Source organism: Xylona heveae (genome assembly GCF_001619985.1).
Source record: "Xylona heveae TC161 unplaced genomic scaffold L228scaffold_8, whole genome shotgun sequence".
Lineage (NCBI taxonomy): Eukaryota > Fungi > Ascomycota > Xylonomycetes > Xylonales > Xylonaceae > Xylona > Xylona heveae.
In genome coordinates this window covers 1,208,495-1,222,726 of record NW_017264200.1, presented here as the reverse complement: position 1 = coordinate 1,222,726, position 14,232 = coordinate 1,208,495, and the positions used below count along the sequence as shown (strand labels likewise).

General features: G+C 48.6%; 5 protein-coding genes across 5 annotated transcripts; 2 read left to right on the top strand and 3 right to left on the bottom strand.

Annotated features, from left to right (window-relative positions):
- Window positions 1-114: 114 nt before the first annotated feature.
- L228DRAFT_284444 (Hus1-like protein) lies at window positions 115-1,738 on the bottom strand (the record flags this gene model as incomplete). Its single annotated transcript, XM_018336226.1, has 6 exons — window positions 1,682-1,738; window positions 1,521-1,626; window positions 1,443-1,455; window positions 520-1,366; window positions 306-385; window positions 115-141 (listed from the first exon to the last, which is right to left on the bottom strand). The coding sequence occupies exons 1-6, from the start codon at window positions 1,722-1,724 to the stop codon at window positions 115-117; spliced, it is 1,116 nt and encodes a 371-aa protein (XP_018186956.1). The 5' UTR covers window positions 1,725-1,738.
- A 384-nt stretch (window positions 1,739-2,122) lies between these two features.
- Window positions 2,123-6,743, top strand: L228DRAFT_232009 (phospholipid-translocating P-type ATPase). Its single transcript, XM_018330585.1, has 4 exons — window positions 2,123-4,300; window positions 4,354-5,319; window positions 5,385-5,887; window positions 5,961-6,743. Exons 1-4 carry the CDS (start codon window positions 2,368-2,370, stop codon window positions 6,486-6,488), a joined length of 3,930 nt encoding a protein of 1,309 aa, XP_018186955.1. The 5' UTR covers window positions 2,123-2,367; the 3' UTR covers window positions 6,489-6,743.
- Window positions 6,743-8,078, bottom strand: L228DRAFT_262421 (hypothetical protein). Its single transcript, XM_018334418.1, has 3 exons — window positions 7,950-8,078; window positions 7,388-7,886; window positions 6,743-7,274 (listed from the first exon to the last, which is right to left on the bottom strand). The coding sequence occupies exons 1-3, from the start codon at window positions 7,973-7,975 to the stop codon at window positions 6,855-6,857; spliced, it is 945 nt and encodes a 314-aa protein (XP_018186954.1). The 5' UTR covers window positions 7,976-8,078; the 3' UTR covers window positions 6,743-6,854.
- A 344-nt stretch (window positions 8,079-8,422) lies between these two features.
- Window positions 8,423-10,356, top strand: L228DRAFT_249210 (hypothetical protein). Its single transcript, XM_018333042.1, has 5 exons — window positions 8,423-9,098; window positions 9,179-9,374; window positions 9,430-9,536; window positions 9,629-9,771; window positions 9,903-10,356. Exons 1-5 carry the CDS (start codon window positions 8,732-8,734, stop codon window positions 10,053-10,055), a joined length of 966 nt encoding a protein of 321 aa, XP_018186953.1. The 5' UTR covers window positions 8,423-8,731; the 3' UTR covers window positions 10,056-10,356.
- A 510-nt stretch (window positions 10,357-10,866) lies between these two features.
- Window positions 10,867-13,654, bottom strand: L228DRAFT_240255 (hypothetical protein; the record flags this gene model as incomplete). Its single annotated transcript, XM_018331222.1, has 5 exons — window positions 10,867-12,406; window positions 12,467-13,245; window positions 13,343-13,391; window positions 13,485-13,492; window positions 13,580-13,654. 5 exons carry the CDS (start codon window positions 13,652-13,654, stop codon window positions 10,867-10,869), a joined length of 2,451 nt encoding a protein of 816 aa, XP_018186952.1.
- Between the last annotated feature and the right edge of the window lie 578 nt (window positions 13,655-14,232).

The following is a 14,232-nucleotide window of genomic DNA, read 5'->3' as shown; positions in this document are numbered from 1 at the left end:
CTGCTCTTTGACGCAACGGAGTTTCTTCCACGCGAATGGATCGCCCCGAGCCTCAAGGTGGTTTCGGTGTTGGGAGTGTGTTATTGCATGGATATGCGTAGATTGGCGGGCTCATTAGACGCTGTATGAGCTGATATAGTACTGTTTCGATCGGATCAGTCAAGTTGTCGTAGGCAACTTTGTTTAACTGCAACCACTGCCCGAGGCCAAACCCTTTGGAAAAGAAGGGAAGAAAACAAATAGGGAAAAGGGAAGCAAAGGAACGAGCATGAAGAAGGGAGAAAGAAACAGAAGGGATAACCTACAGTTAGAACGGACTCTTCTGCGAGATCGTCTTCGTTGGGCAGGTATACGTAAAGAATGAGGGCGTGATTGTGGCAGAAACCTATCAAGAGAATAAGTATGTAAGCATGGGGGCAGTGAAGAATGGTAGGTAAGTTTTCAATATGGAGAATCGGGGTAAAATGGGAAAAGGAAAGGCAAGGAAAAGAAAGTGAACGAGCGAGAAAGCCTACTTACAAGCAATGACACGTCCTCCCATCCTTCCGACGGAAAGGACTCTACTCCAGTCCTTGCCGTCAATGCGTACTTTTGCCCAGCTTTCTTCACTATCTCCACCCATCATCCTCATTCTTGCGGTAGGATGCTGACGGAGGCCTTCCTCACCACCTTCATACTGCGATGGATCGAGATCAGGGTTCGCCAAATCTCTCCATACAGAAGAGATGCTCAAGGCATCTGTTGAAATACTGAGTCTTAGACATCCATGCATATTTGCGGAGAGCTCCAGCTTTGGGCCAGGTCCGCTTGTTTGCATCGCCGACGCGGTACTTGCCCCTCCATTTAATACTGAGGATTTCATGGTTGCCGAGGAAAGTCTGGTGAAATGATCCGAAATGCTCTTCAGCTGAAGTAGCGGCGGAAGAAGTATATGTACATCTGGTTCCCGACACCTTGGCTCGTGGAGACCTTGCACGGTGGCAGCACTGAGCACACGCACGGGAACGTCCTGCATAATGGTTATCTCCCGCTCGCGGTAGGGATCTCCGGGGGCGAGACCGAAATCTTGCTCCCCGCCAACATTAGGTGCGCTTGTATTTCCCGCCGCATCGGACGTCGGATTAGCTTGGCTTTGAGTAGGTAATGGTAGCGTGTTGAAGTTCCCGGCTGGATTCCCGCTGTAACTAGTCGTAACGATTGTGAGGGAGAGCAACGGAATGCCATTCTTCTTCGTCAGGCGGATGTTTGTAGAGACTGCGGATATAGCGGAGCGTAGTGCTTTTTGTAGAGGCTGAAGAGGGACTTCGAGATTGATAGTGTTGTTCGGAGAGGCAGACTGGATGGAGTATGTTTCAAAAATGCTGTCCTATAACAATTGAGCGGGACGAACGTAAGTCAACTGGATGGGTGTCGATCAAGGACAGGGTATTTGTTGGCCTTACAATTGAGAGAACTCTGTTTATTTTGGAAACCTCATTAGCTTTCCAGGCTTGTTAGGATTGATGCGGGTGAAGACTCACGCCCATACTTGGGTACCCTGTTCAGGTATCACGGTAAAGCGAACTTCCTCGTCGTTCAGTCGAACCCAAGCAACTTTTCCAAGGGATGACAATGAAGCAACGAATCCTTAAGGAGATCAGTCTTCGAAGTGAGACTATTCACATTGTGGCAAAATGCTTACGGGTCAATTTGATAAGGTTGTGAATTGACGCCTTGAAGCGCATCGCGCCCGTTTGCGTTGCGTAGTGGGGGAGACGCGACGCGTTACTGAGGCTTCAAGGGAAGGAGAGCTATATTATTTCCCACTTTCGCTTAGGATCAATGCTTCCCTCTGAGCCTGCTGTAGCACAGCGTAATACTTTGCCCTGGTCCTAGGAAGAGCCAGAGAGCAGCTGATACTGTACAGCTAGAATAGTTACTTATATCAGATTGGATATCTTTTGTTTGCGAAAAAATTGAGCATTGTTACGGTGAAGTCATAGCATTCTGTCTCTATACTCGCGGAAGTTTTTAAGGGTCCGGCAGCTAAAGTGCGGGATTACGTAAGGCAAGGCAGCAACATGCCGGGGAAAAGGGTCCGACAGGCCCGAGATGCTGCAACGTGAACGAATAGCTACAGTATCCCATTTGACCATCTGCATTGCGCTCATTCAAATCTGCTCTGCCTACGCCTCAGAACTTCGACAGAGCAGATCAGTCACAGTCAGGCTCTACCGTTTCATTCTCAATCCAGCCATACTCAATTCGCCAGGGCCGGCGATGCGCGGTTCTGTCATGATATTACGAGCCTGACTGCCTGAAACCCTTCCTTCGGGATCCGCGATCACGTCGGTTTAGACTTTCGATCGAGCAACTTTCATTCGAACTATGCCCTCGACACGCGGCTACTATCAACCTACGGACTCCAGCTTTCCGCACGAAGAGTCTGACTCTGACCTAGATCTTGAGGTTGGAGAGCTAAGAGAAGCACCATCCACTGCTCCAAACCTTTCTTCTTCGGTACATGCAAACCGCTTTGATGAGGACCTACAAAATGGCACCAGGAAAGCGGGCACCGCTCTCCGAAGCTTGCGCGCGAATCGCGGCAGAAGAGGAGACGAGTACCAGGCGGGCTATGGCCAGTCAAGCTCTCGACGTGGAAGCGAGGAAGCGGAGGGGTTGATAAATGATGACGATGGCACAGACTTAAGGGACTCGGGGGCAAGCTTTACGGCGACTGAGGATGATGTACCACTTCTCCCTCTATCCAAATCGGGCCGAAGAAGGCAGCGTGCTGGACTCGGTTCGCCATCCCACGCAGGATCCAAAATAAGACTTCCAAGTTTCATGTCGAGCGCATCCAGACCAACTACACCACGGGAAGCTCAGTATGTCGAAGAGGAGCCCCCCGAAGAGCATGACCCTTCTTCGACAAGGATAGTTGCAGTTGGTCAACAGCAAACGTCACGATTTCCACCAAACGCCGTCTCGAATGCCAAATATACACCATGGAGCTTCCTCCCGCGCACGTTATATAACGAGTTTTCCTTCTTCTTCAACATGTACTTTCTTCTGGTTGCCTTATCTCAGATTATTCCGCCCCTACGAATAGGATATCTTTCCACATATATTGCACCATTGGCGTTCGTCTTGACTATTACATTGGGCAAAGAAGCACTCGACGATATTGCACGTCGACGAAGAGATGCAGAGGCGAATTCAGAAGGCTATACTGTTCTTGGGTTTCAGGTGCCAATTTTTGATAGCTCGATGCGCACCCTAAAAAAGAAGAAAGGATCAAGGCATTCTGGATCTGACGAGACGTCTGTTTCGGTTCACGAGCTTGTCAAGCGTGCTCGCGATCTCAAAGTTGGAGATGTGCTTAAGCTTGGTAAGGATCAGCGAGTTCCAGCTGATGTGGTCATTCTCAAGAGTATGATGAATGAATCCGTGAAGACTTCTATGGAAGAAAGCCCAGCTGAGCGGCGCGATTCCGAAAATTTACTGGAAGGCGCTCTCGATGAACCCGCCATTCAATCTGACAATGCAAACAAGCCGTCTTCTCAGGACGACGCTGAAGGCGTTGGGGAGACTTTTATTCGAACCGACCAACTGGACGGAGAGACGGACTGGAAACTCAGGCTTGCCTCGCCTTTGACGCAAGCACTCGATCCTCAAGAATTTTTGAAATTGAACATCACAGCAGGCAAGCCAGAGAAGGCCGTCAATGAATTTGTGGGTACCATTGAGTATGCTCCAGATGGTACTCAACGCAAGAACTCGACCAGCACAAGGAATCCCGAAAACTCGGACACCACCGACGTCGCCGATGGCCAGGGCCCTGGGATCCAATCAGCGCCTCTGAGTATAGACAACACTGCATGGGCAAATACTGTGCTTGCTTCAAACTCTACGGTTTTAGCAGTAGTCATCTATACTGGCCCTGAAACCCGGCAAGCCCTTTCCACCTCGCCGTCGCGTTCAAAGACTGGACTGCTTGAGAACGAGATCAATTCTCTCACCAAAATTCTTTGCTTCCTTACTCTTGCGCTCTCAATCATCCTTGTCGCTCTTGAAGGGTTTGAATCTCCTGATGGACACAAATGGTACGTGTCTGTCATGCGTTTCCTGATCCTCTTCTCCACAATCGTCCCAATAAGTCTTCGGGTGAATCTCGACATGGGAAAATCAGTATACGCTTGGTTTATTGAACGCGATCCGGGTATACCGGGGGCTGTGGTCAGGACAAGCACGATCCCCGAAGACTTGGGACGAGTTGAGTATCTCTTGAGTGACAAGACCGGAACTTTGACACAAAATGGTGAGTAAAACATTTTGTCTTCCTCAAGGAGTATAATCTGACTCGAATTCTAGAAATGGAGCTTAAAAAGATCCATGTGGGAACTGTATCTTATGCAAATGAGGCAATGGATGAAGTGACATCCTATGTCAAACAAGGCTTCTCCCTTCCGCAGCAAACCGAACATAACGCGCCTTCAGCCCTCATTACACCTTCCTCCGCATATCTAGCGTCTTCTACCACCTCCGCAACCCGTACCCGCCGAGAAATTGGCTGCAGAGTGCGAGATGTGGTTTTGGCACTTGCCCTTTGTCATAATGTGACACCGACCACAGAGGAAGTAGATGGCCGCAACGTCACGGCATACCAAGCTTCGTCGCCTGATGAAATCGCCATTGTACAGTGGACTGAAGCAGTTGGTCTCCGCCTTGTTCATCGCGACCGGAAATCCATCATGCTCCAAGCTGTGGATACTGGCCGCATCGTCGTTCGTGCGCGTATCCTTGATGTCTTCCCATTCACCTCTGAGGGGAAACGCATGGGTATCATTGTCCAATTCGCTCAAACTTCGGAGAGCTTTTCTGAACCTGCCGGCGATGATAGTGAAATTTGGTTTTATCAAAAAGGTGCTGATACAGTAATGAGCTCAATCGTTGCTGCCAATGACTGGTTGGAGGAAGAAACATCGAATATGGCTCGGGAAGGTCTTCGTACATTGGTTGTAGGCCGCAAGAAGCTATCGTGGCAGCAGTACAAGGAGTTCTCGACAAGTTTTGCCCAGGCATCACTGCAACTACAAGGCCGTGACGCTGCTATGGCTAAAATTATTCGAGACTTCCTCGAGCGCGATCTGGAGTTACTGGGAGTAACCGGTGTTGAAGATAAGCTGCAGCGGGACGTCAAGCCGTCCCTTGAGCTCCTGCGCAATGCTGGAATCAAAATCTGGATGCTGACAGGAGATAAAGTTGAGACTGCTCGCTGTGTCGCTGTTAGTGCTAAACTGGTGGCTCGTGGCCAGTATGTGCACACCATTGCAAAACGTAAGCCTGGTTCCCCCCTCTTCTCCCTCCGAATACTATCTGTTCCTTTCTAACCAGCTCTCCAGTCAAAAGCAAAGATCGAGCACAAGACTCACTGGACTTTCTTCGCAACAAGTCCGATGCCTGCCTCCTTATTGACGGGGATTCCCTCGCTTTGATGCTCACTCATTTCCGGGATTCTTTCATCTCGGTAGCCGTGCGCTTGCCTGCTGTCATCGCATGCCGCTGCTCGCCTACTCAGAAAGCCGACGTTGCGAAGCTAATACGACAACATACCAAGAAGCGTACATGCTGTATCGGCGATGGCGGTAACGATGTCTCGATGATTCAAGCAGCTGACGTTGGCGTTGGTATCGTGGGCAAAGAAGGCCGCCAGGCCAGTCTGGCAGCTGACTTTTCTATTGAGCAATTTTGCCATCTTACGAAATTACTCGTCTGGCACGGACGCAATAGCTACAAACGAAGTGCCAAGCTCGCACAGTTTGTCATTCATCGTGGTCTCATCATCAGCGTGTGCCAAACAATGTTTAGCATCGCGAGCAAGTTCGAACCTAATGCCCTCTACAGAGTAAGCCACTTCACCTACCCCACTCTTTCCTCCCCTCCTTATGATCCACATGTTAACATATCATTCATAATAGGACTGGCTTCTCGTGGGCTACGCCACAGTCTACACCATGGCACCCGTCTTTTCTCTCGTTCTCGACAAGGATGTCGACGAAGACCTCGCGAATCTTTATCCAGAGCTCTACAAGGAACTCACAGAGGGACGATCGCTCAGCTACCGCACCTTTTTCATCTGGGTCTTTGTGTCCATTTACCAGGGAAGCATAATCCAGGGCCTCTCAGAGCTTTTCGTCGACATTGACGGGCCCCGCATGGTCGCAGTCAGTTTCACCGTGCTCGTCATCAACGAACTCATCATGGTCGCCATGGAAATCACCACCTGGCATCCTGTCATGATCTTCTCGCTGCTTGGCACCGCATTGATCTTTTTCGGTAGCATCCCTTTCCTCGGAGGCTATTTCGATCTCGGATATGTTGTCTCTCTAAGCTTTCTCTGGCGCGTGCTTGCCATACTGGCAATCTCTCTTGTTCCGCCGTATTCTGCGAAACTCTTGCGCAGGAAACTGAAGCCGCCCAGTTATCGCAAAGTTCGTGGTCTTTGATCCCGTTGCCTGTATTCTAGATATGGTATTGTGCTCATTTTTGTTATTCTTGTTTAATGTGTGTTCTCTGGTCATTTGGCATTCGCGTTTGAATAATTGCATTACTCTGGCGCTCTGCTCATTAGATGATTATATACTTTTGGAAGTATTACTAGTCTCAAGGGATTCGTTATTCAGTCATGGTGTTACCTTTTTTTCCCCAGCTAGGTGTTGTCCTAATAGCCACTTTACTTAATCCACACTATGATGAGTTGGTCCAAAATCATTTCGTCTGAAATCATATATTATTGAAAAAAGGGTATCTTATTATTCCTTAAAGAAGCCTTAACCGGTAATTCTATACAAGGACCCAAGTGTACCAAGCCGCTAATTCTCTTCCATATTGACGTCCTCGCCCTCAGCCTCAGGGCTTGACGATGGACTCTCGGCTTGGGCGTCTTCTTGGTCAGCAGGCATTGTAGATACCGCCTCGGCCTTCTTCGCTCTCTCTTTTTCTCGCCGTTTAATCTTCTTCTCGCGATTCCTTCTCATGCGCTTTTCTTTTTCCGCGGCTTCCTTTTCCGCCTGTGAAGCCAAGGCCTTTTCCTTTAATTCCTTCTTCTTTGCTTGCCGCTGACGTATGATGATCCGGCGCTTCTTGTTCGGTTTCGTCTTGGATTTTGTAGTATTCTCTTTTGTGGCTTCCAATACGACTTCTGCTTTTGAAGGGTCCGCAGGGTCGGTTTTGGATCGTCGCTGAGGTTGCACGTGGATTGTGACGACGCGCCATGGCATGAACGATCCTGGCTATTATTTTATGAGGAGAGTTAGTAAAAGTTCCCAGATCAGTGGAGATAAATGATAGCAGCATATTGCGTGCGGAAGCGCAAGGTGCAAAAGGAGGGAAGAGCACAACTTACACAACTCTGTTTACTAGCTTTGAGAATATCCTCTCCGCTTACAGCCGCAAATTGAAATTGGTCCTTGGGCTCTCCAGTTGCTTTTTGCGAGAAATAATAACTGTCTGGTCGACCGGGAGTGACGAACCCTCCGCTGCCCGCCGGAGCAGGTGACGGTGATCGAATCTTCACCTTTGGTGTCGCAGAGGTATTGGAGAACAGACGAAATGCGAAAGCGGCCTCTTCGTCGTCATCGTCCTGAACATCCTGGCCATCCTGGCCATCCTGAGCTGCATCCACAGCTGCGTCGTGGGTGTCGTCGTGGTCTTGTTCCTTCAGTACTTTATCCGTCCTGCTGGCGTTCGGTTTTGTAGAAGTGGAAGGCTTGACGTCGGTGGGATGATTAAGAGCCTCATAGCTGAATTTCTCTTCCAGTTGCGATTGTAGAAGGCTTGCGAGTGTAGGTGAAGCTGGTGGAGACGGGGTAGGTGTGCCGGAGTAAAGATCCTCGCGGCGGACACTGTTTAGACTGTGATTTAGCTGTGGGATTTTGGGAGCTGAAAAGCGGAGGGTTCAGACTTACCGCTTGGCTTCAGGAACCTCGAACATGATGATGTCGAGGAAGTGTAAATTTGGAGTTTTGAGAGTCGCGGTTGGCGGAATGGTTCGTTGTCGATGGAGGTTTAATGGAAATTTTGGATATCGACACGTAGCAATCGGTCGGTACACATTAGCGTGATATGGCGGTCATGTAACCACCGACGACATCCAAACAACATACAATATTGTCAATATTCCCCTGTTTTGATGTCAGACCGTCTCTGCTTGAAATACATTCGTGACGTATATAATGGCTTTGCATTGTCACATGTTATGGCTTGGAACTTATGCTGATCGTGTTTTTCTCGAACAGCAAGAGACCCATGTTTTTTTGAGAGACTGGGGATTGGCCATGGGCAAAATGCTCAGTGAATTTCTGGCTTTCAATTGGATGCGCTTAATTCAGTGCCCTTTTTCTGGCAGAAAGAAAGTATTATGCTTGCCACGAGTGATTCCATTGTTGCATCACGCGCCGTCAATTTCCACTGCCATCTCTTTGAGTCTCATCTCACAGGCTCACCTATCGACTTAGATTGCTGTCTGGCATAAAATCTTCGAGCTTCTCTTTGCTCTCTTTCTCACTTTAACATCACACAGACTTTATTGAATCATTAGTCTCCTGGTCCCACAGCAGTGAGGTTTCTCCTACGTCCTGGTTTCCGAGTGCAAGAGTCCTCCGCCTTCCTCGACCATTTCATTTTCCTGCACCAAATTTCACTGCAGCACTCATATCCAAAAGAACCTTGATCAAGGTCGCTTCATACAATGGCCATTCTCGAGCACGTCGAAGTAAGGATTAAGCTAACAAGCAATGACACGTACCTTCCTGAATACGACACACCAAACGAGCACTTCAAGTCTTCGGAAACGACGGTTGAGAAGTACATTGAGGCGCAAACGGACGCAAAGTTTGAGGTTGAGATTAGGATAGATCCAAAATTCAGGTGGCATGGTGCGAAGGCGCTCCGGATCATATTGAGATTAGACGGTGGTTCTCTTCTTAGCCACTCCTGGTATCATGACAAGAAGAGTCTTGGAGAGTTGCCTTTTGTTCGGGTAATAAATAAAATGAAATTCAGACAGCCCAACGGGTTTTCAAAAACAAACTTTAGTTTCAGTTCGATTGCAATCGGTAAGTCATTCTTCTTCTAATCTTTGGCGTATTCAAAGTTCACTTCAGCTAAGAAAACATGGAATATTTCTTGTTCACAGATGAAAGCTTGGATATTGGTTCAGCTGAGCTGGCTAAAACGGCTGCGAAAATGGGATTGATCCAAGTCCAAATTATACGCCTGAAGGAACTGCATTATCTTGGACGCGCCGAGCTTGGGGCGCCAAAAAAAGGTTCTGCTTTGACAAAGGGCCCAAAGGAATTGCTAAAGGATGCACATATTTCTCATTCAGTGAAGTATTTCTTGGGACCCATGTCATTTTGAAGACAATTGCTCACAGGAGCTTTTCAGGCTTTGCAACGAGGTTCCCTCCACTCCGTTTGGGGAATGGATACACAGTCCGCTATCGAATATTCATGGCAAGCCGCTGACATTCAATTTCCGTTACCGCTCAAGATGTAAACAGCCCACTCTCTTTCCCTTCAAAAAATGGGACATTTTTTCCCCAATCATTTTGGATCTCTTCAAGCATTCACTAATCGGCCACTAGTCTGCCTAGACGTGCTAGGAATCCTGAAGATGACTCCCCCGCCAGAAATTCCACAAGAGCCGGAAGATCGCCCTACAATTGAAAACAGTACCCAAGCTCCCATGACCCAAGAGGAGATGCAAGCCGCACTTACAAGGCTCCAGGTACTTCACCCGTCCTACTTCAGTCCTTCTCCCCTAATCACCTCCCCCTCTTCTGGGCCTCATTTATTTTGACTCTCCGCAATACCCCAACAAACAGCACGCTAACGCGCAGCATTTCGCCCACCTCACAGGCTGAAAACGAAGTCCTGCGGAAACAAGTTAAGAAGGAAGAAACCGAAATCAAAGCCGAGCCATATAATCGCAGACTCCCCGAAATCCAACCTGCAGAAGGTGGACCTATGAGAAAACGGCGCAAGGTAGTTGACTTGACAGAGGACGAGTAAAGGCCTTTTCCTATGAAAGGTACGCTATGAGAGAGACCTCATGGTATTGCACTTTCCTTTTTCTCGGCAACATTCTTCGATGCAGAAATCAGTCCACGGCAAAAGTTATTTAAACAACAAAAAAGAAAAAAGAAAGGAAAGTAGGCTATGAAGCAAAACTCTTCGAACCTCAATAGCTTTACGTTATCTGAAAATGCCAGTTCATGATCCAAGACAGCAAGTAACATGTCAACTGGCTCTCAATCTCTCTAGCGTTTCTCTCTATCATGTACCTAATCCAAAAAATGACTTACTTCTCCATAAATCAATCAGTTAATCAATCATTTTTTTAAACGTATCTGCTTGGTCTGTCCTGGTCTGGTCTGGTTTGGTATCAGCCCAAAGTTTCCATACCAAGCCGGTCTTGAGTCTGTGTTGGTCTTCCAGGCAAAGACCAAACCTCCAGACTAGGCGTAATGGTAAAAGTCGGGAAAAACAAAAGGAAATTATGTAAAGGGCGAGAGGCGAGACAGGAAATGAACAAGTCCTGACTCCTCACCCACAGACCAGAAACCACGGACTACGGACTACGGTGCTATATCAAATTATGAAAATATGACCTCACGAGTCACCAGTCACCAGTTACGACAGAGAAGCGCAGAAGAGATGAATATTGAATAACAAAAGGAATTCAACAAAGTTGAAAATGGTGGAACTTATAGGATATATTCTTGACTCTCTGTGCATAGCAACTACTACTACAGAGACATGGATAATGCTCAATCTCGTAAGGAATCAGCAGAAAAAGCTTTGAACCACGAGACCGTTCTTATCAAATCATGAGCAAGCGTTCTCTCAAATCCGCCGCAGCCGTGGCGGCATCTCTTTTCCTGCTGCTGCCGGCACCAGCACCTGAATTTCTCTCAGCATGCTGCTCATCACCATAGCTCTCGCTCTCGCCAATTACTACAAATTCACTGCCGCCTCCGTATCTCGTTCTGCCTAGCTCGTAGCTTAGGACCGTGTTATCATAGTATGTCAGCATGAGGCGGTATCTGCGATTCGATTCCACTGCGCGCCAGGGCTCGGGGGTACTTGTGCTAGCACTACCGGAGCCGTCAACGTCAATATCGGTACGCTCGGATGGTTCGCGTGTGTCTTCCTTGGGGGTTCGAGTCGATTGGTATTCGTATTCTTCGTCGTCATCGGAAGATGAAGAATTGCCTCTTTCCGCACGGGGGCGAGTCGAAGAGGACATTTCTCTCCCTTGTACCGGTCCCACGGCGATGCCCATTAGTGGGTAATTTGGACGCTGGCCGGCTTCTTCCTGGGACTTGAATGGCAGAATGGCATCAAGACGGAACGCTAGTTGTGGGGGGTTGCGAGAACGAGTTAAAGCGAAAATACTAACGCGTCCGACTTGAGACCCGATAATGAGGAGACCGAGTTCAGGGATCGACGCGAGCATGTTGAGACGAGTGAAGCGGTCGAGCCAGCTCAAGTGTGGAGGGAGCCGTTGGTGGAGGGGATTGCGGATGCTTACGGAAGGGCGAAGGCGGTCGGAGGGCTTGTCTACAAGGCGAATGTCGACTTCGGATGTGTGCAGGAGGCAGAATGGTACGCGGAAGTAATTTTTGGCATGGGGATGATGATGACCTTGCGAAATACTTGATGGCTGATGTTGGGTTTGAGTTTGTCGAGACTGCGTGGAAGCAAGTTGGGGGTTTGTATATTGTTGATTTGGTTGTGGCTGCCCGGGACCAAGCTGTGCTTGAACTTGTCCAGTACCTGCTGAGAGGTCGGTGGGAGTCTCTGCCGTCTGAGGTGTTGCAGCAACGTTCGGAGTAGGATGATGAATAGGAGGTGATGAAGCAGCCGCCTGAGCAGCTTCTTGGATTTCTTCAAGGACTTCCTGAACCCCGTGCACGGGAAGCATCTGGTTCATAGGAATTCCAGGCTGTGCATCGTCCGTGTCCTCCTCTTCTTCTTCCTCTTCTGAATCATCTTCCATTTCCATGTCGCCTGTGAGATGTTCATAGAGATCAGCAGTATCTGATGGGAGAAGACCAGCCGCAGCTGAGATTTCATCCTCTCCCTCCTCTCCCTCTTCTTCTTCTTCCTCCTCCTCCTCCCCCTCGTCCTCCGACGGTGATTGGTCCATGTCATTTTCAGCATCCAGTCCTTGTTGGTAATTCTGAACGGCTGCAAGCATAAAATCAGAGTGCCAAATCGAAGTATCAGATATTTTCTCCCGTGCTGCTGTTGCATCCCAGCAGTCCTTGTAAAGCTGTGGCTGGCAGCCAAACGTCTCTTCAGCACCGCGAGTCACTCTGAAAGACCTAGGGTCTAGACAAAATACGCCCCATCCGCGACTAAATAAGAGCAACAGTCAGTCTTTTGATCAAATAAAAAGAAGCGAAAGCTCCGCCTACGTTGGCTCGAGGAGCAAATCGCGGGCTCCTAGCGATTGATGGCCAAAGTGAAATGCTCGAATCGCCGTTCTGGCCCACACATCCCATATGACTGTGACCCCACTGATGTCCGTACTGGCGAGCCATCGGCCCTCAGGATCATCAGCCGTGTTACAAAAGGCAACATTTGGAATATTTGTTTGGTGCCCAATAAGATCTATAGACCAGTTCCGATCTCTCCTACGTGGACTGTCTGAGCAATACTCTTCCCAATTCCCAGAGACGCCTCCGTCGAAAGGAGGCCGAGAGCTATGGGGGGCTTCTCCGACGGGTAAATATGGTGACTCCTCTCGTTGCCCCGTCAAGGCAAACGCGTAAACCTTGATTTCATGATTATTTGCGCTGACGGCAATCATCCGCGCTTCTTTGTGGATCGCAAGGCCCCAGGCGCTTAGCGTAACATTTTCAACGAAAAATGGCCGAGGGTCCTCGACCGTTGCCCCTTTAGCCGCTTGCTTGACATTCGATTGCTCCACTGCTTCGAAGATAGCCCGAGTGTGATACGCAATGACGTCTCCATCATCGCAAACACATGCCAAGATCTCCTCGTTGCCAAGGTCGCTCACTATCAAGTAATTGATGGCATGCGGATGATATTCGTCAATGTAGCCAAAGTGATTCAGGCCCGAGCTCGCAAGAGAAAATACCAGGTCCGGCTCGTTCCCCAGAGCCTGCTCCGGGAAACACGGCTTGTACACGTGGATCTTGTCGTAGAATGCAGCAAAGAAGAGGTTTCTAGTCTGGGAGAGGGCAGTCTTTTATCATTAGCTTCCGGCTTTATTCAAACAGCATCCCATCTATTACGATGATGTCGACCTGTCTGAAGCGGCCACCTACCAAATTGTTTCTCCAGGGCGCGCATCTAGGACGTGGCCGCTCTTCATTTCTGATTCCATTGTAATCAAAAATCAGTTTACTATCCCTTGGAATGTGCAGACACGGTGCTTCGCGCAATTTCTCGGATACGAGCGGTACTCACGTTGGAAACTAAATTCAATCGAAACAGTCAATTTTGTCAGCGAGCCCCTCTCTTGGAAGCCGGACCTCTCAGGAACACGGATTCCGAAAGCTTACCCTTTGACCGCCCTTCTCCACCCCTGCCACCAAGACTGGTGTTCTCACAAAAGTCCTTCTTTGATCATAATCCATTTGGACAAGCTGGCATTAGTGGTGCGACGTGCTTAGCAGGGTTCGACTCTGTGGTCGTTCATAAGAAATGCATAGAGAATTAGAAAAACAGAGCGCCCATTGACGAGGTCAGGTAAGTATAGCTGAGATTCGACAATTGTTCGCAGATGCGTTCCCAGACCCTTTACAATTTCAAATTATTTTCGTTGCCCAGAAATCATTTTTATAAATTATATCTCTTCGCATTTCTTTGATATCGTACAAAGACGGTAAATTGTTGCTGCAGAGCTTTGTCAATTCAAGGGATGACGTCGCGTGGGGAAAGCTGCGGCGATAGACATGGAGATCTCCGACATGCCGACGAAGGCGGTGAGCAGTGCGGTGTCGTATTCCACTGCGTCGTCCAAGCCCTAGGAGGAGTGGTTCTCCTGAATTCCCAGTGATACAGCTGAGTTGATCTAACATTTGGGAAATAAAAATGCGCAAGGAAATTTAGGTCTAGCTTACACTGAATTTTCAAACTTCATTGTATAGCCAGATACCCAGCTAACTTGAATTACGAAGCTTGCCAACATTTCCTTGGTTTTTTAAAGCATGGT

Bases quoted from the DNA above. Each gene is read 5' to 3' on its own strand.
- L228DRAFT_232009 (XM_018330585.1), top strand. From the start codon at position 2,368: ATGCCCTCGACACGCGGCTACTATCAACCTACGGACTCCAGCTTTCCG. The intron at 5,320-5,384 runs GTAAGCCTGGTT...CCAGCTCTCCAG, and splicing joins TGTGCACACCATTGCAAAAC to TCAAAAGCAAAGATCGAGCA. The intron at 5,888-5,960 runs GTAAGCCACTTC...CATTCATAATAG, and splicing joins AACCTAATGCCCTCTACAGA to GACTGGCTTCTCGTGGGCTA.
- L228DRAFT_262421 (XM_018334418.1), bottom strand. From the start codon at position 7,975: ATGTTCGAGGTTCCTGAAGCCAAGCG. The intron at 7,887-7,949 runs GTAAGTCTGAAC...CAGTCTAAACAG, and splicing joins GAGGTTCCTGAAGCCAAGCG to TGTCCGCCGCGAGGATCTTT. The intron at 7,275-7,387 runs GTAAGTTGTGCT...ATAAAATAATAG, and splicing joins AAGCTAGTAAACAGAGTTGT to CCAGGATCGTTCATGCCATG.
- L228DRAFT_249210 (XM_018333042.1), top strand. From the start codon at position 8,732: ATGGCCATTCTCGAGCACGTCGAAGTAAGGATTAAGCTAACAAGCAAT. The intron at 9,537-9,628 runs GTAAACAGCCCA...ATCGGCCACTAG, and splicing joins TTTCCGTTACCGCTCAAGAT to TCTGCCTAGACGTGCTAGGA. The intron at 9,772-9,902 runs GTACTTCACCCG...CCCACCTCACAG, and splicing joins CCGCACTTACAAGGCTCCAG to GCTGAAAACGAAGTCCTGCG.